Source organism: Salvelinus sp. IW2-2015, linkage group LG9 (assembly GCF_002910315.2).
Source record: "Salvelinus sp. IW2-2015 linkage group LG9, ASM291031v2, whole genome shotgun sequence".
Taxonomy (NCBI): domain Eukaryota; kingdom Metazoa; phylum Chordata; class Actinopteri; order Salmoniformes; family Salmonidae; genus Salvelinus; species Salvelinus sp. IW2-2015.
The window spans coordinates 1961547-1989046 of record NC_036849.1 but is presented as its reverse complement, the minus strand read 5'-3'; the positions used below and the strand labels follow the sequence as shown (position 1 = coordinate 1989046).

Here is a 27500-nt window from a genome sequence, read left to right as displayed (position 1 = left end):
GGTATATTTCTGTGGTAGAGGCTGTAATAAAGTGTTAATCTGGCCACTTGTGCTCAGAGCAGAATGCTGCATTTTGTAGCTGCTTTTTACGCAGCACGGTTACACACGCTGACACGAATGCACGCGCATGAATGCACGCTGGCACACACACAGGCAAAAACAAACACACAATTGCATGGACACATGCATCCACACTCACACACAAAACAGTTTGCATTTGTTTACGTGTGTGTGTATCAAGAAGAGTTAGTACAGCAGCTTAGAGCATGCCAGCAATGACTGAAAGGGAGAGAAGAAGAGAGTCCCCTCTGTACTGCTACTCCACACGGGCCCTGACCAGGCTGATCACTAGAAATAGACTTTGATTTTGGACGTTTGAAAAGGTCCCCAGAACGTCTACATATGCCTTACTCGGCTCTTACCCCAAAAATGATTGCCCAGCGCTGGCGCGACCTCATGATGCTCAGAGGCGAAGCGTGCTGCTCAGCCCGATGTGTGCTGCTCTGACCACTGCACCACGGCAGTTCACAAAGCTCTAGCAAACCGGGAGAATACTTGATGGTTATTTCGTTTTTTAAGCCTTCCCCAAACCATAGCCCTAACCTTAACCACTCGGAAACTACTTAAACTTAAACCTTTGAGTTGTTTCTGTTTTAACCCTGTAACCACGTGGGATTAACCCTCTAGCCACGTGGAATGAATGCGTCAAAAATAGACATTAATCCATAATACGTCTAATTTCAAAGTGAAATTATGAGATCTTGTTGGCCTTGACAGAGCTGCATTCCTCCACTCTTTCTCTCTCTCTCGCTCTCTCTCACTCACTCACTCTTTCTCCGTACTGAACAGCTGGTCTGGCTGAGGTTCTCTGCTGAGCATTTGCCCTTCCCGGGTGATTAGAGCCGCCGTTGCTACGGCAACAGCGACACCTCCATGGCAACGCGTAACCGAGGGAGAGGCAGGTGCGGTTGCATCACCGTGGCAATTTGTTGCCTGGCAAAAAGGACAGGCCATTAGCGTGCAAAATAAGCCATCGTCAAGGCAACACATGGGCTCACCATGGCAACAGCAGATGGCTTTGAGCCTATTCTGGGGTTGTGTGTGTGTGTGTGTCAGTCGTTAGCTACCTACTTTTGTGCATGTTCATGAGAAGCCATAAAAGCGTGAATTATGGGAGATGACAAGTGGAGGGCGAATTGCCAGAGGAGATACATTTTAGATGGAGAGAAAGAGGGAGGAGAGGAGAGCTATACGCAAGCACGCAGGCCCGTACGCATGCGCACACACACACACACACACACACACACACACACACACACACACACACACACACACACACACACACACACACACACACACACACACACACACACACACACACACACACACACACACACCTCTTATACACATCTAGATGTGTATAAGAGACAGCACACACACACACTCTGCCGAGAGCTAACAGTTAACCAGACCTTCTGCTTCTGTGAACAAGGTGTGTTCAGCCCTCAGATGGGAAAAACAAAGCACACAAACAAGGAGAGAGGAGGACTAACGCTGTGTGTGTGGTGTTGTTTTGCTTGTTTTCTCTGGTTACTGTGGTTTGTGTACGTTGAAAGTCTTCTTTCATTCCACAACTTCTGTTTCCTTGACAAGTACCTCCAGAAGATAAAAAAAATCAATTTTAAAAATAGTTTTATCTTTTTATGTTTCATGGTTTTCCATCTCTCTGCTTAGGTCTTTCATTGTCATACTCCCAAAGGAGAGACGTTTTTCCGTCGCATTTGCAATCTTTTTTTTTTCAATGTGTTTGTGTTCCGTTAACGGTTATGTTAGTGTCATGTAACGGTTAGCGACGGTCATGTCTGGTGTGGATGCTTGTGTGACATGTTGTTTTGGTCTTGATTCCTGGTTTGGTTCTAATGTATCAGTCTCCCCTGTTGGCAGCCTGACAACACTACACCTTAGTGTTAGGTAATAGTAGGTGACAGCTCAATGGAAAATATTCTCTGGAGTTTCCCCAATGTGTCATTCCTCTCTGTGTGTGGTGCGTGTGCGCGCGAGCCTGTCTGAAATGAAGCAAGTCAGCGACGACGGTTCACTGTCTATCAAAATAGGCACTTCACTATATGGAGTTTCTCCTCACTCTCTCTGGCAACCCCCCCCCCCCCCAGCGGTGAGGCTGGAGGTGTGGGCATCCTTGCTAGTTTGCCAGATGAGAAATGAAATGTGAGTAAAGGAGTGTTGCAGGAGCCCCTGGCACCAGCGGGTCCTTAGATTAGCTAAAGAGGATTGTGTCTGCTGCCCGTAGGGCGCGGGGCAGCGAGGGAAAGTGGTGGGCAATAGGATTGGAAATTAGATTATGGGAATTAAGAAAAAGGCCTGTTGCCTTCATCGTGGAGCGAGTGAGGTGGAGTGGAGCACTTAGAGTCAAGATGAGGACACAATCTGTTTTCCTCAAAGTGTGTGTGTGTGTGTTACTGAACACATGGAGCGAAGAGTTAAAGAAAGGCTGGGGCATGGAGAGCGAGGGAGGAGAGAGGGAGAGGAGGGGGGAGAGCGAGGGGAATAGAGAGAGAAAGTGGGGGAGACAGAGAGAAGGAGAAAGAGAAAAGAGTAGAGAAGGACAGAAAGATAGACATGGGGAGAAGGAAGAGTTACAGAGAGAGGTATTGAGAAGAGAGAGTTAGAGACAGTAGTGTAAAGTACATAAGTAAAAATACTTTACTTTACTATTAATATTTTTGGCAATGTTTACTTTTACTTCACTACATTCCTAAGGACAGGACAGGAAAATGGTCTAATTCACACACTTATCAATAGAACATCCCTGGTCATCCCTACTGCCTCTGATTTGGTGGACTGACTAAACACACGTTTCGTTTGTAAATGGTGTCCGAGTGTTGGAGATAGCCCCGCTATCCGTATATTTAAAATGTAAGTATATTTTAGCAATTACATTTACTTTTGATACTAAAGTATATTTACAATCAAATACTTTTAGACTTTTACTCAAGTAGTAGTTTACTGGGTGACTTTCATTTTCACTTGAGTCATTTTCTATTAAGGTATCTTTACTTTTACTCAAGTATGACAATTGGGTACTTTTTCCACCACTGGTTAGAGAGGAGGACAGAAAACGAGGGATAGAGAGAGAGAATGAAGGAGAGGATTGTGCCAGAAGCCCATGTGTTTCTCATAAAAACACAAACAAAGAATGCTGTGCTTGCTGGCCTCCTGTGGTGTACACAAATGTTAGCGCTGCGCTCTCTAGTTCCACTCTGCTCTGCTCTACTGCATCCAAACACCCCCACCCCCTCTCCTCATCCCAGACCTAGTACTTACTGGCGCACACAACAACACACTCGTTGTGTCAAATCAAATCACATTTTATTTGTCACAATGCGCCGAATACAACAGGTGTAGACTTTACCGTGAAATGCTTACTTTACAAGCCCTTTCCCAACAATGCACAGTTAAAAAAAAGGATGAAAATGTGCAAATAAAAATAGAAAATAGTAACACAATGAATAACAGACCACTTTTTCTTACATTACAGCCGTATATTAAAATTGATTAAATCTGTTTTTTTTCTCTCATCAATCTACACATAATACCCCATAATGACAAAGCAAAAACAGGTTTTTAGAAATTTTTGCAAATGTATTACAAATACAAAACTGAAATATTACAAGTATTCAGACTATTTACTCAGTACTTTGTCGAAGCACCTTTGGCAGCGATTACAGCCTTGAGTCATCTTGGGTATGACGGTACAAGCTTGGAACACCTGTATTTGGGGAGTTTCTCACATTCTTCGCTACAGAGCATCTCAAATCAAATCAAATCAAATTGTATTTGTCACATACACATGGTTAGCAGATGTTAACGCGAGTGTAACGAAATGCGTGTGCTTCTAGTTCCGACAATGCAGTAATAACCCACGAGTAATCTAACCTAGCAATTTCACAACAACTACAGTGGGGAGAACAAGTATTTGATACACTGCCGATTTTGCAGGTTTTCCTACTTACAAAGCATGTAGAGGTCTGTAATTTTTATCATAGGTACACTTCAACTGTGAGAAACGGAATCTAAAACAAAAATCCAGAAAATTACATTGTATGATTTTGAAGTAATTAATTTGCATTTTATTGCATGACATAAGTATTTGATCACCTACCAACCAGTAAGAATTCCAGCTCTCACAGACCTGTTAGGGTTTTCTTTAAGAAGCCCTCCTGTTCTCCACTCATTACCTGGTATAACTGCACCTGTTTAACTCGTTACCTGTATAAAAGACACCTGTCCACACACTCAATCAAACAGACTCAAACCCTCCACAATGGCCAAGACCAGAGAGCTGTGTAAGGACATCAGGGATAAAATTGTAGACCTGCACAAGGCTGGGATGGGCTACAGGACAATAGGCAAGCAGCTTGGTGAGAAGCAAACTTTGGCGCAATTATTGAAAATGGAAGAAGTTCAAGATGACGGTCAATCACCCTCGGCCTGGGGCTCCATGCAAGATCTCACCTCGTGGGCATCAAATGATACTGAGGAAGGTGAGGATCAGCTCAAAACTACCAGGCAGTACCTGGTCAATGACCTGAAGAGAGCTGGGACCACAGTCTCAAAGAAAACCATTAGTAACACACTACGCCGTCATGGATTAAAATCCTGCAGCGCACGCAAGGTCCCCCTGCTCAAGCCAGCGCATGTCCAGGCCGTCTGAAGTTTGCCATGACCATCTGGATGATCCAGAGGAGGAATGGGAGAAGGTCATGTGGTCTGATGAGACAAAAATAGAGCTTTTTGGTCTAAACTCCACTCGCCATGTTTGGAGGAAGAAGAGAGAGGGAGTACAACCCCAAGAACACCATCCCAACACGTGAAGCATGGAGGTGGAAACATCATTTTTGGGGATGCTTTTCTGCAAGGGACAGGATGACTGCACCGTATTGAGGGAGGATGGATGGGGCCATGTATCACGAGATCTTGGCCAACAACCTCTTCCCTCAGTAAGAGCATTGAAGATGGGTCGTGGCTGGGTCTTCCAGCATGACAACGACCTGAAAGACACAGCCAGGGCAACTAAGGAGTGGCTCCGTAAGAAGCATCTCAAGGTCCTGGAGTGGCCTAGCCAGTCTCCAGACCTGAACCCAATAGAAAATCTTTGGAGGGAGCTGAAAGTCCGTATTGCCCAGCGACAGCCCCGAAACCTGAAGGATCTGGAGAAGGTCTGTATGGAGGAGTGGGGCCAAAATCCCGCTGCAGTGTGTGCAAACCCGGTCAAGAACTACAGGAAACGTATGATCTCTGTAATTGCAAACAAAGGTTTCTGTACCAAATATTAAGTTCTGCTTTTCTTGATGTTATCAAATACTTATGTCATGCAATAAAATGCAAATTAATTACTAAAATCATACAATGTGATTTTCTGGATTTTTGTTTTAGATTCTGTCTCTCACAGTTGAAGTGTACCTATGATACAAATTACAGACCTCTACATGCTTTGTAAGTAGGAAAACCTGCAAAATCGTCAGTGTATCAAATACTTGTTCTCCCCACTGTACCTTATTACACACAAAGTGTAAAGGGATGTAGAATATGTACTTTAAAAATATTATGAATGAGTTGATGGATACAGAACGGCATAGGCAAGATGTGAAGTAGATGGTATCGAGACATACTTATACATATGACATGAGTAATGTAGGAGTATGTAAACATTATATTAAGTGGCATTGTTTACAAGGTGGCTAGTGTAAAAAAAATGTACATCCATTTTCCATTATTTAGAAGTGGCTGGACGTTGAGTCAGTAATGTTGGCAGCAGCCACTCACATGTTTTAGTGGTGGCTGTTTAACAGTCTGATGGCCTTGAGATAGAAGCTGTTTTTCAGTCTCTCGGTCCCTGCTTTAATGCACCTGTACTGACCTCGCCTTCTGGATGATAGCGGGGTGAACAGGCAGTGGCTCGGGTGGTTGTTGTCCTTGATGATCTTTATGGACTTCCTGTGACATCGGGTGGTGTAGGTGTCCTGGAGGGCAGGTAGTTTGCCCCCGGTGATGCGTTGTGCAGTCCTCACTACCCTCTGGAGAGCCTTACAGTCGTGGGCGGAGCAGTTGCCGTACCAGGCGGTGATACAGCCGACAGGATGCTCTCGATTGTGCATCTGTAAAAGTTTGTGAGTGCTTTTGGTGACAAGCCAAATTTCATTAGCCTCCTGAGGTTGAAGAGGCGCTGCTGCGCCTTCTTCACCATGCTGTCTGTGTGGGTGGACCAATTCAGTTTGTCCGTGATGTGTACACTGAGGAACTTAAAACTTACTACCCTCTCCACTACTGTCCCGTCGATGTGGATAGGGGGGTGCTCCCTCTGCTGTTTCCTGAAGTCCACGATCATCTCCTTTGTTTTGTTGACGTTGAGTGTAAGGTTATTTTCCTGACACCACACTCCGAGGGCCCTCACCTCCTCCCTGTAGGCCGTCTCATCATTGTTGGTAATCAAGCCCACCACTGTAGTGTCTCTGTCAGGTTGGATGGGGAGTGTCGCTGCACAGCTATTTTCAGGTCTCTTCAGAGATGTTCGATCGTGTTCAAGTCCAGGCTCTGGCTGGGCCACTCAAGGACATTCAGAGACTTGTCCCGAAGCCACTCCTGCATTGTCTTGGCTGTGTGCTTAGGGTTGTTGTCCTGTTGGAAGGTGAACCTTCGCCCCAGTCTAAGGTCCTGAGCGCTCTGGAGCAGGTTTTCATCAAAGATCTCTCTGTACTTTGCTCCGTTTATCTTTCCCTCGATCCTGACTAATCTCCCAGTCCCTTCCGCTGAAGAACATCCCCACAGCATGATGTTGCCTCCACCATGATTCACCGTAGGGATGGTGCCAGGTTTCCTCCAGACGTGCCGCTTGGCATTCAGGCCAAAGAGTTCAATCTTGGTTTCATCAGACCAGAGAATCTTGTTTTTTTGAGAGTCCTTTAGGTGCCTTTTGGCAAACTCCAAGCTGGCTGTCATATGCCTTTTACTGAGGAGTGGCTTCCGTCTGGCCCCTCTACCATAAAGGCCTGATTGGTGGAGTGCTGCAGAGATGGTTGTCCTTCTGGAAGGTTCTCCCATCTCCACAGAGAAACTCTGGAGCTCTGTCAGAGTGACAATCGGGTTCTTGGTCACCTCCCTGGCGGCAAGCTCTAGGAAGGGTCTTGGTGGTTCCAAACTTCTTCTATTTAAGAATGATGGAGGCCACTGTGTTCTTGGGGACTTTCAATGCTGCATATTTTTTTAGTAGCCTTCCCCAGATCTGTGCCTCGACACAATCCTGTCTCAGAACTCTACGGACAATTCCTTCAACCTCAAGGCTTGGTTTTTGCTCTGACATGCACTGTCAACTGTGGGACCTTATATAGACAGGTGTGTGCCTTTCCAAATTATGTCCAATCAATTGAATTTACCACAGGTGAACTCCAATCAAGTCGTAGAAACATCTCAAGGATGATCATTGGAAACAGGATGCACCTGAGGTCTGAATACTTATGTAAATAAGGTATTTCTGTTTTTTGTTTGAAATACATTTGCTAAAATGTATACAAATCTGTTTTCGCTTTGTCATTTTGGGGCATTGTGTGTAGATTGAGGAGGGAAAATGTTTTATTTAATACATTTTAGAATAAGGCTGCAATGTAACAACATTTTGAAAAGTCAAGGGGTCTGAATACTTTCCGAATGCACTTAAGGTAGTATGTACACGTAGGTAGGGGTAAAAGTGACTGGCAATCAGGATAGATAATTAACAGAGTGGGAGGAGTGAAAGTGGAGAGTGTGAAAGTGTGTACATGTGTGTGTGTGTGTGTGCGTGTGTGTGTGTATGACGTCAATATTCATGTTTTGTGTGGGTGAGCTATGTAAGGTGTGTTGTGTTGTGTGTTGTGTGTGTGTGTGTGTGTGTGTGTGTGTGTGTGTGTGTGTGTGGTGTGTGTGTGTGTGTGGTGTTGTGTGTGTGTGCGTGCATAGAGTCAGGTGCAAAAAAGGGTCAATGCAACAGTCCGGTTAGCCATCTGATTAACTGTTCAGCAGTCTTATGGCTTGGGGGGGATAAGCTGTTCAGGTGCCTTTTGGTCCCAGACTTGGCGATCCGGTACCGCTTGCCGTGCAGAAGCAGAGTTAACAGTCTATGGCTTGGGTCTGAACATTTTCCAGATCTTCCTCTGACACCGCCTGGTATAGAGGTCCTGGATGGCAAAGAGTTCGGCCCCAGTGATGTTCTGGGGCGTCCGCACCATCCTCAGTAGCTCCTTGCGATTGAGGGCAGTGCAGTTACCATACCAAGAGTCTTGATGCACTCCTTTGTTTTGCTGACGTTGAGGGAGAGGTTGTTGCCCTGGCATCTAACTGCCAGGTCTCTGACCTCGTCCCTCTTTGCCGTCTCACCGTCGTCTGTGATGTGGTAAACTCCTTAATGTTATCGGATGAATCCCTGAACATATTCCAGTCCGTGTTAGCGAAGCAGTCTTGTAGCTAAGTGTCCGCTTTGTCGGACCACTTCCGTACTGGGCTTCCTGTTTGAGTTTTTGCTTGTAAACAGGAAGCAGGAGGATGGAGTCATGGTCTGATTTGTCAAAGGGATGGCGAGGGAGGGCCATGTTTCTGTGGTCAAAGGGATGGCGAGGGAGGGCCACACGTTTCTGTGGTTAGAGTAAAAGTGTGTCTGCCAGTTTCACTTCTCTACAATAGTGTGTCTGTAGACTTAAGGATGGATCCTGAGTTGTGGCACTCAGCTCCATCTTTTGTGTGAATCAGGCATTCTTGTCAAAGGGAGATTTGGAAGGAATCAAATCAAATGTATTTGTCACATGCTTCGTAAACAACAGGAGAGAGAAACGATACAGAGAGAAAGAAAGAGAAATAATAACACAAGGAATAAATACACAATGAGTAACGATAACTTGGCCATATACACGGAGTACCAGTACTTTTATTTATTTATCCTTTATTTAATTAGACAAGTCAGTTAGGAACAAATTCTTATTTACAATGACGGCCGAGGAACAGTGGGTTAACTGCCTTGTTCAGGGGCAGAACGACAGATTTTTACCTTGTCAGTTCAGGGATTCGATCTAGCGACCTTTCAGTTACTGGCCCAACGCTCTAACCACTAGGCTACCTGCCGCCCCAGTACTCAGTCGATGTGCTGGGGTACAAAGTAATTGAGGAAGATATGTACATATAGTTAGGGATAAAGTAACTAGGCAACAGGATAGATAATAAACAGTAACAGCAGCGTATTTGATGAGTCAAAAAAAGTTAGTGCAGAAAGGGTCAGTTGTGAGTTCCACGTACACGTTTGAAGTTAGGATTCTGCCTTTAGTTAACACACGTGTGTGTGCACGCACACGCAAGCACACACAGATCCACTTCTTAGAGAGGCTTCAAGTCTGTATAGGGTCACTTCCGTCAAAACAGTAACAGCTGTTTCCATGGTACTGTCAAGCTCCTGGTTCAAGTCTATCTCATGTCACTTTTTACCTTTGAAACTCAGCTCTCTGTTGATGTTCATAGTCTGAACCCAGATGTGTTTGTGCTGTCTTGTCAACTTCTATAGTCATTGTCACTCCAAACAATACAGAGCTATTTTTATTTGACCTTTATTTAACTAGGCAAGTCAGAACAAATTCTTATTTACAATGACAGCCTACCCCGGCCAAGCCCGGACGACACTGGGCCAATTGTGCACCGCCCTATGGGACTCCCAATCACAGCCGGATGTGATGCAGCCTGGATTCGAACCAAGGACTGCAGTGACGCCTCTTGCATTGAGATGCAGTGCCTATAACCGCTGCGCCACTCGGGAGCAGGCTACAAGCTTTAGCCGAGATTTTAGTGTTGGTTTGTTGGTTTGCAATTCAGTTCCTCTGCTGAAATACAGTTATTGATAAAGCTACGGCCATAGTTCTCACACAAGTTATTTCTTTGTTCTAAATTACCATTTGACCTAACGTGCAACCAAACCAAACTCTTTCTTAAAGGTGAATTCTAAGTTATGGTCAACTCAGGGATTATTTCTTTATGTGTACAGGAAATATAAATTACAGACCACAGATGCTATTTCTGTCTATCTTGTTGGTGCTAACTGCAGTATGAGTTTATATAGCGACGGAGGAAAAAGAGAGCAGATTGAAAAAGGAGATCCATGTTTGCATTATTCTGTCCGTACAGCTGAATTGAACGAAACGCTGGGCTCGACTGACACCACCAGTCATGCTGTTACCATGGCAACACATACCTGGGTGGTAACCCGACGCCAAGCATATGTGGACTGGGACTATGAACACTGGGCTGGCCCCTGGTGAACTAACCTAAGAACAGAGCCGAACCACGGCTATTGTATCCCTCCACCTACTGTACTTTACACTGGGTCCAATTGATATTGTGACTTTAATTACAGTCTCAAAGAAAGTTAATAACTTGCAACTTAATAATGAGTCTGTAGATTTTGTGGAGCAATGGTTAAGTCAGTGCAAACTATAGGTCACACACACACACACACACACACACACACACACACACACACACAGACACACACACACACACACACACACACACACACACACACACACACATACACTCTACCACAGAGCCCTCTCTATTTCAGGCGCAGGGGAAAGTAGGGCGCTGTGACTGAGAGAGACTCACAGTCAAAGGAAAACAAAGAGTCTGTAGGAAAACAAAGAGTCTTTTTAAACTTGCGGCAAAGCGGTTGGACCTAGTACAGTCATGTACTAATGGCTCCGTATAATGCAGGCTTATACTACATTATGTCACTGTATAATGTAGGCTTATACTACACAGTGGCGGTCGGTGCCGTTTAAGATTAGGGAGGACACAGTTTTTTTTTTATGAGCATGGCCTTATTTCTATTACAGCATATCGGATGACTGTCATTCATATTCCATTCAATGTAACATCAATAGGTGTAGGCTACAATGACAATCAAATGTTCCCTATATCCATCATGATGTTGCTACGAATGGAAGTTTATAACGCAGGTGCACAGGTCGAGAGACAAATTGGATCAAACATTTTTATGCGAGTAACGTACATGTTGGATAAAACGACAGGCCTGATGGAAACAGATTTTTTGGGGGGTAAACTTTCCAAATGTCGACAAAACTAAATACACTATAGAAGGCCGGATCTTTTTGTGTCTGTAAAATGAATAATGCAAAAAATGTCGGTGGAAACGTTTTTATGCGCTAATATTGACATAATAATCATCCTATCGAAGTAAACTTGGAGGCACGCGATGACATGTTGTGTGGTCCTCCCACTACTATTTGGGAAACACTTCAGTTTATTAGGCTATGGATTAAATAAGTTATGATGATCTTTACAGAGTGGTGAAAGTGCACGGTAATGAGCTTGATGTTCCTTTCCAATAAATATTGAGGGTCTTATTCTGGTGACATGATCATTGATGCTTGACTGTGTTTGACAAATAAAAATAATCTCTCTCTTTTGTCCGTAATAATCTCATCATGTAGGCTATACAGACGCTTTAGCCAACAGCATGCAGATAGCGCTGTGGACTAGAGCACACGTGCCAATACCAGAGTGGGCACACTCGCTATATAATGACACATTTTTGGTGAGAAAACCATCAGTAGAGTTTAACTTGTATTTTTTATTAGATACATGGGAATTTAACCGCAAAAGGTATTTTTATGTGCACTACATCATCACTCACAGCATTTTATCTGCAACAGTTTAATTTGATGGAAACACATTTCTGTTGGGAATATGTGCATGTTTTTATGTGGATTTTAGAGTATTCACATGAAAATTTGTCGCCAATTGGATGGAAACTTAGCTAGTGACACTTTCAATACCACCTTGCACACTTTTGCCTGCATCTAGCTTATCTAGGGTGTAATCATCAGTCCAAACAGTTGCAAACAAGTTTCGATTGGTTTAACCCCATTTTGTTGCATTTGAGAAACGTTTTTCAACAGAATCTGCTGAATGAATACACCCCGGATCCTCCGCACACACAGTTCACTTTCATAGCAGCCACATACAAACATCATCATAACTCGTTGTATAATTCCTTCTCTCATCTCCACGCTCTTTTCCTCTCACCTTTTCCCTTCGCTTGTGGACTTCAGTGCACAACACAACAGCTGTCTGTAACCAGGCAAAAAAAACGTTCCAAGCCAAACATTCATACCATAACTGCTACACACAGCTTACATCGTTGTCACCATATTAGCTAACGTCATAGTCAACATAGCTACTAGAACTAACACGTTAGTAAACCCACTACAATCACGCAGTACAGTGTATAGTAAGCAGTTTAGCAGTTACACCATCGCGGCAACTCCCGTATGGACTAGGGAGAGGCGAAGCTCAAGAGTCATGCGTCCTCCGAAACACGACCCCGCCAAGCCGCACTACTTCTTGACACGCTGCTCGCTTAACCTGGAAGCCAGCCGCACCAATGTTTCAGAGGAAACATCGTACAGCTGGCGACCGAAGTCTGCGTGTATGTGCTCGGTCGCCACAAGTAGTCGCTAGAGCGCGATGGGACAAGGACATCCCAGCCGGCCAAACCATTCCCTAACCCGGATGGCATTGGGCCAATTGTGTGCCGCCTCATGGGTCTCCCAGTCGCGGCCGGCTGCGACACAGCCCGGGATCAAACCCGGCTCTGTAGTGATGCCTCTAGCACTACAGTGCAGTGTCTTAGACCGCTGCGCCACTCTGGAGGCCCCTCACTATTAAAATGTTTTTATGAAATTCACTGAGTAGGATGGTCCTTCACTTCCTCCTCCGAGGAGCCTCCACTGACACTATAGTATGTCACTGTATAATGTAGGCTTATACTACACAATGTCACCATGTAATGTAGGATTATACTACACTATGTCACTGTATAATTGTAGGCTTATAATACATGTGTACTGTATAATGTAGGTTTATACTACACTATGTCACTGTATAATTGTAGGCTTATACTACATCATGTCACTGTATAATTGTAGGCTTATAATACACTGTGTCACTGTATATGTAGGCTTATACTACACAATGTCCGTTAATGTGGCTTATACTACACTATGTCATGTATAATTGTAGGCTTATAATACACTGTGTCCTGTATATGTAGGTTTATACTACACAATGGCACCGTGTAATGTAGGTATACTACACAATGTCACTGTGTATGTAGGTTATACTACACTATGTCACTGTATATTGTAGGCTTATAATACACTGTGTCACTGTATAATGTAGGTTTATAATACACTGTGTCGCTGTATAATGTAGGTGTTATAATACAAAATGTACGTGTAACTGTAGGCTTATACTACACTATGTCACTGTATAATTGTAGGCTTATAATACACTGTGTCACTGTATAATGTAGGTTTATACTACAGTATGCACATACATTAATGGCATTGATGTCTGTACTCCAGATAGAGAGGGAATCAAAGCCGTAATTATTTCAACTTAATGACAAATTGCATTTGTCTGCTTCCCTACAACTGTCTGCTATCACTGCTATTTATTTAATATTTTCTAGCATGTAGAGTTGGTTATATACTGTATCTTTTTAGAGTCAAAACAAACTTGGAATATCTCAATAAATTACTCAGTGAGCTCTCATCCCTTTAAATGGTAAACATGATATCACATACAAGACTGTTGACTGGTGTTGGCCCGGCTATTGATTTGACCTGGATCCATACACTCTTAGATTTGTTTTTATCTAGAACCTAAAAGGGTTCTTTGGCTGTCCCCATAGGAGAACCCTTTGAAGAACCCTTTATGGTTCCAGGAAGAACCATTGTCTAACATCAAATGGTCACACTTGTAGGCAATGTCATGGTGACGTTGGCTTGCTAAGCTCATGTGTAGAAACACGGCATCTGGTGTCATGGTTGTCTCGCACTGAACTGCGCATGTGCAGGCCATCAAATCAAAGGCACTCCTTCGATATTAAATAGTTTTCCACGAAAATGAAAACGTGTCAGTTTGTCACATTCACGAGGTTGGAGTTATAACATGTTCAACTACTTAAGCCATTGGCTCGATTCTAAGTTGTGCCTTTAGATTTTGAGAAAATCTACAACTAAGGAAGAATCTTTCCCTTCTCTCTAACACCAAACCCCCTGCCTGTTCTGTTTGGTCTGTTTCGCAAGCGTTCCCAGAAGTCTCGCGATGTTGTGCCTCTGGGTTTAGAAACTCTGTGACCGATCTGTCTTGTAGGATGTGGAACTCATATTCAAATTTGAATATTGAGCATCCGCCATTCAAAAAATGAAAACATAGTTCCTAATTTGGGACATCACTGCACTCTTGTATAACTCTCCATGAAATAGGCAGAATATCTAGCTAGCTAAATTATTAAAATGTTATGACAGAGATTTAATAGTTTGTAATTTTGACAAAATAAAAACAAACCGGTGGCTATCTCCTGCACAAATTCTGTGCAAGGACGTTGGTCGCCAGTGCAGTGACTTGGTCAGCTGTGTAGCTAACAGTTTATTTTCAACTGTTCAGAGGAGACTGTGTGAATCAGGCCTTCATGGTCGAATTGCTGCAAAGAAACCACTACTAAAGGACATCAATAATATGAAGAGACTTGCTTGGGCCAAAAACACGAGCAATGGACATTAGGCCGGTGGAAATCTGTCTTTTTGGTACTGTACAGTTGAAGACGGAAGTTTACATACACCTTAACCAAATACATTTAAACTCAGTTTTTCACAATTCCTGACATTTAATCCTAGTAAAAATTCCCTGTTTTAGGTCAGTTAGGATCACCACTTTATTTAAAGAATATGAAATGTCAGAATAATAGTAGAGAGAATGATTTCTTTCATCACATTCCCAGTAGGTCAGAAGTTTACATACACTCAATTAGTATTTGGTAGCATTGCCTTTAAATTGTTGAACTTGGGTCAAATGCTTCGGGTAGCCTTCCACAAGCTTCCCACAATAAGTTGGGTGCATTTTGGCCCATTCCTCCTGACAGAGCTGGTGTAACTGAGTCAGGTTTGTAGGCCTCCTTGCTCGCACACACTTTTTCAGTTCTGCCCACACATTTTCTGTAGGATTGAGGTCAGGGCTTTGTGATAGCCACTCCAATACCTTGACTTTGTTGTCCTTAAGCCATTTTGCCACAACTTTGGAAGTATGCTTGGGGTCATTGTCCATTTGGAAGACCGCATTGCAACCAAGCTTTAACTTCCTGACTGATGTCTTGAGATGTTGCTTCAATATATCCACATAATTTTGCTTCCTCATGATGCCATCTATTTTGTGAAGTGCACAAGTCCCTCCTGCAGCAAAGCACCCCCAGAACATGATGCTGCCACCCCTGTGGTTCACGGTTGGAATGGTGTTCTTCGGCTTGCAAGCCCCCCCTTTTTCCTCCGAACATAACGATGGTCATTATGGCCAAACAGTTCTATTTTTGTTTCATCAGACCAGAGGACATTTCTCCAAAAAGTGTGATCTTTGTCCCCATGTGCAGTTGCAAACTGTAGTCTGGCTTTTTTATGGGGGTTTTGGAGCAGTGGCTTCTTCCTTGCTGAGCGGCCTTTCAGGTTATGTCGATATAGGACTCGTTTTACTGTGGATGTAGATACTTTTTTACCTGTTTCCTCCAGCATCTTCACAAGGGCCTTTGCTGTTGTTCTGGGATTGATTTGCACTTTTCGCACCAAAGTACGTTCATCTCTAGGAGACAGAATGCGTCTCCTTCCTGTGCGTATGATGGCTGTGTGGTCCCATGGTGTTTATACTTGCATACTATTGTTTGTACAGATGAACATGGTACCTTCAGGCATTTGGAAAATGCTCCCAAGGATGAACCAGACTTGTGGAGGTCAACAATTTTTTTCTGAGGTCTTGGCTGATTTCTTTTGATTTTCCCATGATGTCAAGCAAAGAGTCACTGAGTTTGAAGGTAGGCCTCGAAATACATCCACAGGTACATTTTCAATTGACTCAAATGATGTCAATTAGCCTATCAGAAGTTTCTAAAGCCATGACATCATTTTCTGGAATTTTTCAAGCTGTTTAAAGGCACAGTCAACTTAGTGTATGTAAACTTCTAACCCACTGGAATTGTGATACAGTGAATTATAAGTGAAATAATCTGTCTGTAAACAATTGTTGGAAAAATTACTTGTGTCATGAACAAAGTAGATGTGGTAACCGACTTGCCAAAACTATAGTTTGTTAACAAGAAACATTTGGAGGGTTTGAAAAACAAGTTTTAATGACTCCAACCTAAGTGTATGTAAACTATCCGACTTCAACTGTATATAGCTAACTGTAAAGTAATGAGTGGGACATGTAGTGTTTAGTTGCATGCTATTTTATATACTCATGGTTAGCAGATGTTATTGCAAGTGTAGTGAAATGTTTATGTTTCTAGATCTGACAGTGCAGCAGTATCTAACAGGTAATATCTAACAATTCCACAACAAAACCTAATACAAACACTCTAGTAAAGGAATGGGATGAGAATATATAAGTATAAAATATATGGATGAGCAGTGACAGAGCGGCTAAGATGCAATAGATAGTATATAATAGATAGTGTAGTGTACTATACATATGAGATAAGTAATGTGAGATATGTAAACATTCTTAAAGTGGCATTATTAAAGTTCCATTTATTAAAGTGGCCAATGATATCAAGTCTGTAGGTGGGCAGCCGCCTCTCTGTGCTAGTGGCCTTGACACAATCTGATGGCCTTGAGAAAGAACATGTTTTTCAATCTCTCTGTCCCAGCTTTGATGCACTTGTACTGACCTCGCCTTCTGAATGGAAGCGGGGTGAACCAGCAGTTGCTCGAGTGGTTATTGTCCTTGATGATCTTTTTGGCCTTCCTGTGACATCGGGTGTTGTAGGTGTCCTGACGGGCAGGTAGTTTGCCCCCGGTGATGCGTTGTGCAGACCACATCACCCTCTGGAGAGCCCTTTGGTTGTGGGCGGGCCGTACCAGGCGGTCATACAGCCTGACAGGATACTCTCGATTGTGCACCTGTAAAAGTTAGTTAGGGTTTTCGGTGACAAGCCACATTTTTTCAGCCTCCTGAGGTTGAAGGTTCTTCACCACACTGTCTGTGTGAGTGGACCATTTCAGTTTGTCCATGATACAGTATGTACACCGAGGAATTTAAAACTTTCCACCTTCTCCACGGCTGTCCCGTCGATGTGGATAGGGGGGGTGCACCCTTGCTGTTTCCTGAAGTCCACAATCATTTCCTTTGTTTTATTGACGTTGAGTGAGAGGTTGTTTTACTGACACCACAATCTGAGTGCCCTCACCTCCTCCCTGTAGGCTGCCTCGTCATCGTTGGTAATCAAGCCCACTACTGTTGTGTCGTCTGCAAACTTGATGATTGAGTTGGATGCGTGCTTGGCCTGGCAGTCATGGGTGAACAGGGAGTACAGGAGGGGGCTGAGAACGCACCCTTGTGGGGCCCCTGGGTTGAGGATCAGCGCAGTGGAGATGCTGTTTCCTACCTTCACCACCTGGGGACGGCCCGTCAGGAAGTCCAGGAGGGCGGGGTCGAGACCTAGGGTCTCAAACTTCAAGATGAGTTTGGAGGGTACTATGGTGTTGAATGCTGAGCTGTAGTCCATGAACAGCATTCTTACATAGGTATTCCTCTTGTCCAGATGGAATAGGGTAGTGTGCAGTGTGATGGCGATTGCATCGTCTGTGGATCTATTGGGGCGGTAAGCAAATTGAAGTGGTTCTAGGGTGACAGGTAGGGTGGAGGTGATATGATCCTTGACTAGTCTCTCAAAGCACTTCATGATGACAGGAGTGCTACGGGGCGATAGTCATTTAGTTCAGTTACCTTGGCTTTCTTGGGAACAGGAACAATCATGGCCATCTTGAAGCATGTGGGGACAGCAGACTGGGATAGGTATCGATTGAATATGTCCAGCCAGCTGGTCTGCACATGCTCTGAGGATGCGGCTAGGAATGCCATCTGGGCTGGCAGCCTTGCAAGGTTTAACACATTTAAATGTTTTACTCACGTCGGCCATGGAGAAGGAGAGCCCATAGTCTTTGGTAGTGGTTCGCGTCGTTGGAACTGTATTGTCCTCAAAGCGCAAAGAAGTTGTTTAATTTGTCTGTATGCAAGACGGCGAGGTCCACGACTGGGCTGGTTTTCTTTTTGTAATCCGTGATTGTCTGTAGAATGTGGCTTGTTCATCAAGTGTTCTGCCTTGCAATAATAAATACCATGAATTAAGTATTCAGCAAATACTTAGAGGTTTTGACTTTAAAAAACAAAACAATGAAAATGCTATTTAGTACTGTAATGGTATTAATTAACATAATATTATTACGAAAATACTTAAAAAATGTTCTAGGCTACCCTACCATTGAATTTGGGTTGTGGCTAGGGTTACTATCTGTTCAGGGTTAGGGTTATTGCTAAAATAGTTTATACCTAGGGTTAGGGTTTTTTAGGCAAAAAACGGAATGGGTTTATAGCTCACTTTCTCCTCCCCGTGGCCATCTGCGGGTACTACATACCTCTCTGGGCTCATAATCTGAGGTAGCAACTGTGTCTACAAATCTACAAATCAACGAGGTAGACCCATCCATTTGGTTGCAACTCAGTGAACCAGCGCAGCATACACTCAATTCGATGCCTACTAATGAAAAGCAGCCATTTAGAAACAACAAAACTGGTCCAAAAATCATTTCGTTTGTCATTCAAATTTTTCTGGCGGTGTAAATTGGCAAAATCTTGAAAAAGAGAACACAGGCACGTGTTTTGTTTTAGGTTTTACACCTTTTTCTGGAAAGAATTTGGTAAACCATGACCAGAATTTTTTTTTCAATCGCTAGGCGTCAGCCATCTCTTCACCGTGGGTCACCGCAACGTGTACTCAGCCGAACAGTGAGATCGCACATCAAGTAGCCGTTACCCGAGGTAAACGTTCAAGGTTTACGTGGGTAAATGTCATTGCTAACGATTGCGAAGCTGGCATTTTGATGGAGAACAGTAGGCTGGGAATAGAAAGTTTGAAGGTGAGTTGGTGCCACGTGCTCAGTAGAACTAATTGGAGCTGGCAGGGTGAAAAATGCCCTAAAATAAGGCCCGTTTTTTCGCGATTACTTCAAAACCATGCCAAGCAGCTGGGACATACGGTAAAATTATGAAACTGGGCTCCATGGAGGATGCAATTAACTCGTTTTTATCAGAACATTTCAGTGACTGGCTCAGCTGTTGCCGAACAAATCTATGCTAGCTTCCGTGCCTATAGTCAAACTTCAGAAACACTGCTCATTGAAGGACAATAATCTTTAGCTAGATGTAAAATGGGGTGACTAAGACTTCCTCACCAATAAAACATCAACATTATTGACATTTATTGTTCTAGCTTAGATTCATTCAGACATGTTTGAGGCAGAAATTGTGTTCAGCAGACGATGTCGCCTAGGTAATATTTTCAAATGTTGTGGCAGCACATTGTAGCCGGACTACTTTTGATCTATCCCATGATCCTTTGCGAGGTACGAGACAGATCAGTGCAGGTGGAATCAACGCACTAGCTGATGTAAGACAATGGGTAGAAGAACCCTTTTGAGTTCCACCAGAAAGGGTTCTCCTATGGGGACAGCCGAATAACCCTTTTTTCTAAGAGTGTAGTGGTGTTTAGTAGCTGGATGTCTCCAAACAAATACATGAATACCAATACAGGAAAAAGGAAGTTGACGATGTTGTTTCGGTTGCCAGGCAACTGATATGCTAATGAGGCTGTTAGTCAGTCAGAAGGCTTCTGTGTGTGTTTGTATGCGTGTGGCTCAGTGAGTGTGTGTTTGCCTGTGTGTGTGTGCGTGTGCGTGTGTGTGTGTGCGCACATCTCAGCATTCAGTGTCTCAGCATTCCGACACAGCTATAATTGAAAGTATCCGTTCTCTGTATGAAGAGTGGAGATGTGATGGCCCTCTCCTCTCCACAGCTAAATTATCCCAAATTGTCAGGTCAGACCTAGCCATCTGTCATCGGCGTACTGCCCTGCTTATCAGGAGATGGAGATGGAGAAACGGGTCGGTCTGTGCTTGATTAAGGTGCCTGTTGAACACGTTTTTTCTCTTCTCCTTCGCTCTCCATCGTTTAAATGAGACGTGTCCCTCTCTTTCTGAGGCAACTCATCAAGTGTATGTCTTAAGCTGGTGGCACACACACACACCACACACACACAACACACACACACACACACACACACACACACACACACACACACACACACACACACACACACACACACACACACACACACACAAACCGTTTTGGGGCTATAATGTGCTGTGCCTTCCTGCTCCACTGTTTGTTCTACAGCTCAATTAGTTAATATGGAGTAAGCAGATTAACATGGAGCATAGCAGTAGACGGCCTGGCTGTGGCTTTGCTATCTGCTGTGTTACAGGGTGTGTGTCTGTGTGCGCGTGCGTGTGTGTGTGTGTGCCTCCCTATCTATGTGAGAGGATAGAGGACTCAGATGGAGCTCAGTGGAAGATCAGACTACCATCTGATTAGATCTGGGATAGCTCTGTCTGGTCTGAGAGAGAGGTAGAGGGAGGTAGAGCAAAAGAGAGACAACGGGGAGAGAGGATTAAGAGCGAAAGGGGAGAGAGTGACAGACAGACAAAGAGAGAAAAGTGATAAAGGGAGTAGGATGGAGAGAGAGAGAGAGTTGTGTCCACTCCTTATCCCCTCGACTGCAGAGATAAAGGTATTAGGAGTCTGTTAACCCTTTGAACTCTTATCATACACACACATCGACACCCACACACCACCTCTCAGAGCAAAATGGTGTGTGTTAGCGTGCGCATGTGTGCGTGCGTGTTTCGATGACTGCTCATGTGGTTACAGCTAAAAGACCGTGGTCTAGGGGCCTCCCGGGTGGCGCAGTGGTCTAGGGCACTGCATCGCAGCACTAGCTGTGCCACCAGAGATTCTGGGTTCGCGCCCAGGCTCTGTCGCAGCCAGCCGCGACCGGGAGGTCCGTGAGGCGACGCACAATTGGCCTAGCGTCGTCTGGGTTAGGGAGGGTTTGGCCGGTAGGGATATCCTTGTCCCATCGCGCACCAGCGACTCCTGTGGCGGGCCGGGCGCAGTGCACGCCACAGGTCGCCAGGTGCACGGTGTTTCCTCCAACACATTGGTGCGGCTGGCTTCCGGGTTGGAGGCGCGCTGTGTTAAGAAGCAGTGCGGCTTGGTTGGGTTGTGTTTCGGAGGACGCATGGCTTTCGACCTTCGTCTCTCCCGAGCCCGTACGGGAGTTGTAGCGATGAGACAAGATAGTAATTACTAACAATTGTATACCACGAAATTGGAGAGAAAAAAGGGGGTAAAATAAATCAAAAATCAAAATGAATTTAAAAAAAGACCGTGGTCTGTTTTGTGTGTGTAAGAGACTGGTTGAAACCCCCTTGCTGTGTTTTGCATAGAGATTGAAGAAGTGCTGCTCTAGTGGAATATTTTACAGGGCTGTCATTTGAGCGAATTCAGTCCGAGGCTCTTCCTTACTCATGCTTTCTCTCTCTCTTTTTCTGCAGCATGTCCAGTCCTCCTATATGGCCAGGGAGTCCCTTCTTCCGAAAAAATGGAGGGGTCCTCCTGCAAGGTACCGTCACGTAGACTTGAATATTATACCTTGTCTTTTCACTCCCTCTCTCTCCCGTATCTCCTCCTCGCCCCCATGGTGCACGGTAGGACGGACTGAGACCCCCATCCTTCACTTTCTGATACACTTCAAAGCTGCCGGAGTGAAGTTGGTTCATTTGCATATGCTCTTTAGATATCATTAACCCAGTCTAACTCTCTCCTTCTTTCCTTCCTCTCTCTCTCTCTCTCTCTCTCTCTCTCTCTCTCTCTCTCTCTCTCTCTCGCTCTCTCTGTCGATCACCCTCCCTCCATGCAGGCACCTGGCTAGATCACAATAGCCTTAACTCACACTGTATAGATCCGGCATTGGTTCTGCTCTTATAAAAAGGACCGTCTCTAAGTCTCGAGGTGGCTGCCTTTTTGTGTCTGCTCCTCTCCCCTCCTCTTTCTCTCATTCAGACGTTATTTTTTGGCAGGGGGGTTATATAGAGATTCTGGCAACATCTCTTCAGCTGCTTCTTCCCTCTCTTGTTTTTCCTGCTGTACTGTAATCCGATGGAATGTCTTTTTCTCCTTTCTTTCTCCTCCTCCCCCGCGGCGCTGGGCATTGAGAAGGGGCTTGGTGTATAAGTCGCCATTGTTCCTTTGTCTCTTGACCAGTTGATCAGTATTCCAAGCTCCTGCTAATATGATACTGCACATGGTAATGGTAATGCACAGAGAGCAGACCTTAATATGGCTATTGTGGAGCAACAGAAAAAAGAGAGGGAGGGAGATCCCTTTTCCTGAGGACAATGCTGCAGTTTTTGAAACAGGGGAAGAAGGAAGAGGAGTTTTGAAAGGAGGCATACAGCTTCTAACGTATTGCTTTATCCCGAAGAGGATAAATATATCTATCTTTCCAGGAGTGTTTGAGGAAGCAAAGGAAAAAAGTGTTACAAAGAATGGGCAAATTATTCTACTTAAGTGGTCCAGTGTTGCATTGAATATCAGAAGGAAGGACACATCTGAAAGTGGACCCTATTCCCTATAGGGCTCTGGCCAAAAGTAGTGCACTACATAGGGAACAGGGTGCCATTTTGGATGAACCCCATTGTCTTTATGTTGAACTTTATTGTCAGTTAACTGGACTCAATCCCCTAGTCAGTTAGGAAGACATGGAGATTCACCTTCTGAAAGTTGCCATGGTAATGGTTAGAGCTGGCCACCTAAAGTATTGTTGCCATGGCTGCGATACGTCGGTAGACATCTTCCCCAAGCTTTTGTGTCTGTGGGAGAGGGCGATGAGACTGTCAGGGTTTTTACTATGGTGAGTTTCATCTTCTAGATCAGACAATGAATTGAGGAGAGGAGAACGAAAAGGTATATGGAAGACATAATTGCCTGTTTTGGGTCTTCCCTCTTTCTCCTTTTATTTTGATCAGTTATATTCCTCTCTCTCAATTATTCTGCCTCTCATACTTCCTCTAATCCCTCTTCATCTATTTATCCCCCCCCCCTCTCTCTCTCTCTGCCGTCGCATCTCTCGGATTCTCTCTCGCATTTAAACGCGGAAGAAGCATTCAGTTGATACATTTCGTTAAATAAGATTAGAAAAATAAAAATAAATAAACAACACAATGTACATGGATGATGGTTACACTATGTATTACTTGTAAGTGATGTACAATGTACATACTTCAGGGAACTAAAGGTCACGGGATGTCCCTCAGGCTATGGAAATCACCCAGAATAATTCCCAGCTTTATGTCGTTATTAAAAGCGCAGAAGTTGGGAATGGATTGATCTCATTTGGGAGTATTTCTTACAGTAGAGGAGAAAGTGCATCTCTGTCTCTACCTCCCCTGTAGTGCAGTGACCACATGGCGTTCCTCTTTTGGAAACCAGGTCTTTTTGTATGGCCCTTTTCTATAGCCGAATGGTGGTCGCTGAGCCTGTGTTTGGTCAGGATCGGTCTCTGTTTTGTATCTCTGACAGAGTAGAGATATTCTGACAATTTGTATTCTCTTTAGAGGGCCAAACAGCAGTTTAGTTTGTTCTTTGTTTTTGTTTAGGAGGTTTTAATTTCTGTAGCAATTTGATTGATTTCCTTGTGTGTTTTGGGTAATAGGGTTGTTTCGTGTTTTTAACAGCTGACTCTTTTCAGGGTTCCGCTGTTGGGTTTCCAGTGCTTTTTTCCAGTGCATAGTACGGATGTTGGGGCTTCATTTAAAATGGTGCCAAAATGTTTGTGTCCTTTCCTTTATATTTACAATTAAAGGGAATCTTCAGAGTCCAGCTCTGCATACATTATTTGGTATTTTAAAAATGTATATATTTAGGATAATTCTGCCGAATTTTGTATGTTGATTGATGATTTGGGTTTTTAGCCCAATGCTTATAATCGTAATTACAGATTGAACTCCAAACCTTGGTAAAATTACACTATTGACTATTTTGTATCATATTTGGATAGGAATATTTATTTTTGAGAATTAACTTTTTAAGGAGTAAAATGCTTTGCAGGCTTTTTATTTGAGTGGATTCACTGCCAGACCAAATCTACCAGAGGCACATATTTTTAGTCCTAGGTAGTTGTACCATTGGGCATGTTCAACCATGGTATTTCCTCATTTGAACGAGTGTCTGCTGTTCCGGTTCCTGGCCTTTTTCTGGAAAAGAACAACTTTGGATTCCCGAAACTTGCTGAAACGTATGTGTTTTGTCCTATATTTTTATTGTATTTTTAATTTTTAGTCCCAGCCCCCATCCCCGCAGGAGGCCTTTTGATAGGCTGTCATTATAAATAAGAATTTGTTCTTAAAACTTCTTATGGCTGCAATCCCGTTAACGGGATCGATATGACAACAGCCAGTGAACGTGAGGGCCCAAATTCAAACAACAGACTCTCATAATTAAAATTCCTCAAACATACATGTATCTCATATCATTTTAAAGGTAATCTTGTTGTTAATCCCACCAAAGTGTCCGATTTCAAATAGGCTTTTCAGCGAAAGCACCACAAACGATTATGTTAGGTCACCACCAACTCAAAGAAAAATTCTGCCATTTTTCCAGCCAAAGAGAGAAGACCACAAAAGAACAAATAGAGATAAATGAATCACTAACCTTTGATGATCTTCATCAGATGACACTCATAGGACTTCATATTACACAATACATATATGTCTTGTTCGATTAAGTTCATATTTAAAACCCAAAACCTGCCGTTTACATTGGCGCCATGTTCAGAAATGCCTCCAAAATTTCCGGAGAAATTGCAGAGAGCCACGTCAAATAACATAAATACTCATCATAAACTTTGATGAAAGATACATGTTTTACATAGAATTAAAGATACACTTGTTCTTAATGCAACCGCTGTGTCAGATTTCAAAAAGCTTTATGGCAAAACACAATATTCAATAATCCGAAAACAGCGTTCAGCCACAAAAGCAAGCCCAAATTGTGCAGTCAACAAAACTCATAAAAAGCATTATAAATCTTCACTTACCTTTGCTGATCTTCGTCGGAATGCACTCCCAGGACTCCACTTCCACAAGAAATGTTCGTTTTTTTTCGGTAATGTCCATCATTTATGTCCAAATAGCTATTTTTGTTGCGTGTTTGGTAAACAAATCCAACGTCAGGGAAGCGCGTTCACTAAAACCTGACGAAATGTCCAAAAGTTCCGTAACAGTCCGTAGAAACATGTCAAACGATGTATTGAATCAATCTTTAGAATGTTTTTAACATAAATCTTGAATAACGTTCCAACCGGAGAATTACATTGACTTCAGATGAGCGATGGAACGGAGCTCCCTCTCATGTGAACGCGCATGGTCAAAGAATGGTCACCTCATGGCAGACCTGATTAATTCTCCTCTCATCCGGCCCCCCTTCACAGTAGAGTCATCAGACAAAGTTCTACAGACTGTTGACATCTAGTGGAAGCCGTAGGAAGTGAAAACTCATCCATATCTCGCTGCGATTTCAATGGGAGCTAGGTTGAAAATCTACCAGCCTCAGAATTTCCACTTCCTGTTTGGATTTTTTCTCAGGTTTTTGCCTGCCATATGAGTTCTGTTATACTCACAGCCATAATTCAAACAGTTTTAGAAACTTCAGAGTGTTTTCTATCCAATACTACTAATAATATGCATATATTAGCAACTATGACTGAGGAGCAGGCCGTTTACTCTGGGCACCTCTGTGCACCTTTCATCCAAGCTACTCAATACTGCCCCTGCAGCCATAAGAAGTTAACTGACTAGTTAAATTAAGGTAAACAAAAGAGAAATTATGCTTTATTCCCAAATAATGTTAAGTTGTTCCTGTAGTTGCTCTGTCGGTGACAGCAGGCCAAGGTCATCTGCGTAGAGCAGGAATCTGACCTCATCTTTGAGGGTGAGTCCAGGGGCTGCAGGTGTAGACGTTGAACAGAGTTGGACTTAAACTGCACCCTTGTCTCACCCCTCGCCCGTGTGCAAAAAAAATCTGTTATTTTATTGTTCAGTTTAATACTACTTGTGTTGTTAGAGTAAATAGATGTAATGACGTCGTACACTTTACCCCCTCTCTCTCCCAACCCCGCACCTCTCTGATTGAGAGGTTGGGTTAAATGCGGAAGACACATTTTGGTTGAATGCATTCAGTTTTGCAACTGACTAGGTATGACCTTTCCTTTCTCTCTCTCCCCCCCTCCCCCTTCTCAGTTAGAGATAGCAGGACTATTACAGACAGAGTACAAAAAGTACCCTGCACCTGCAAGTTACTGGATATTCATAGTACACTCCTTAGACATGTGGAGACCTACTCTACTGTGTCCCTCATCTGTCTCCCAGCTGACAGACAGACACACCACTGATACTGGCAGTTAGAGGGAGGAGTGTTTAGTATCAACTCTGCTGCTGTGGAGCCTGGTATTACCTGGAGCGTGAGGGAGGGAGGGATGGTTGGATGGATGGATGGAGGGGAAGGGGGGGTAGTGTGTGTGGGAGGAACATCTGTTGAGAGCAGCGACCGAAACACGATCTGAACGGCTAGCTAACACATACACTCACACAGATAAGTAGAAAGGTGTGCACGTACGCATGCTGTGGCAGATTCCAGTGTGTGTGTGTGTGATTGTGTATGTATGTGTGTCTCGCAGCCCCTTGCGCAGGCCTTGAGAGAGTTGTTGAGAGGCTGGAGATTTCCTCTGGAGCAGCTGAAGGAGAGGCAGACAAACTAGCGCTATATTATTGAGCCACTAGTACCATGACACACACACACACACAAACTCAGGTACCCCCCCCCCCCGCCCCACATACACACACTCCTACTCAGCTGTGTGATCCAGCTCCGTTCTGAAGACTCTCACACCTGTCCCAGTCTCATGCACAGGTCACTATTGATTTATGGATTTAGGAGCTTCCCTGACACCTGCCAAAAGCCTCCAAATACACCTCTCTTTCTTCTCCTCCTACCGTCTCTCTCACTCTCTCTCTCCCCTCCCTCCTCTCTCTGCTCTTCTTGTTGAGTTGTGCCTCTTCAGTTCAAAGTTCTGTGGTGAGGCGTGTCTAGCTTAGGAATGGTCAGAGAGCTGGAGTCTAGCGCTATACCATCACTTTCAAACTGAGAGAGGGGATAGAGGGAGACGGAGAGGGATAGAGGGAGGACGGAGAGGGGATAGAGGGAGGACAGGAGAGGGATAGAGGGAGGAGAGGAATATTGAGGAGGGAGGAGGGAGGGGATACAGGGAGAGAGAGATATAGAGGAGGGAGGATATGAGAGGGAATAGAGGGAGGAGAGAGAATATAGAGGAGGGAAGACAGGAGAGGGGATAGAGGGAGGAGAGATAATATAGAGGGGAGAGGAAGAGG

General features: G+C 44.0%; 1 protein-coding gene across 2 annotated transcripts in view; it reads left to right on the top strand.

The window, feature by feature from the left end:
• Positions 1-27500, top strand: part of foxn3 (forkhead box N3) — a 115894-nt gene that overhangs the window by 59032 nt on the left and 29362 nt on the right. For both annotated transcript variants that reach the window (XM_023993930.2, XM_023993929.3), the window contains exon 4: positions 21609-21676. In XM_023993930.2, coding sequence (XP_023849698.1) covers positions 21609-21676 — 68 coding nt within the window. The remainder of the gene's footprint in view (positions 1-21608; positions 21677-27500) is intronic.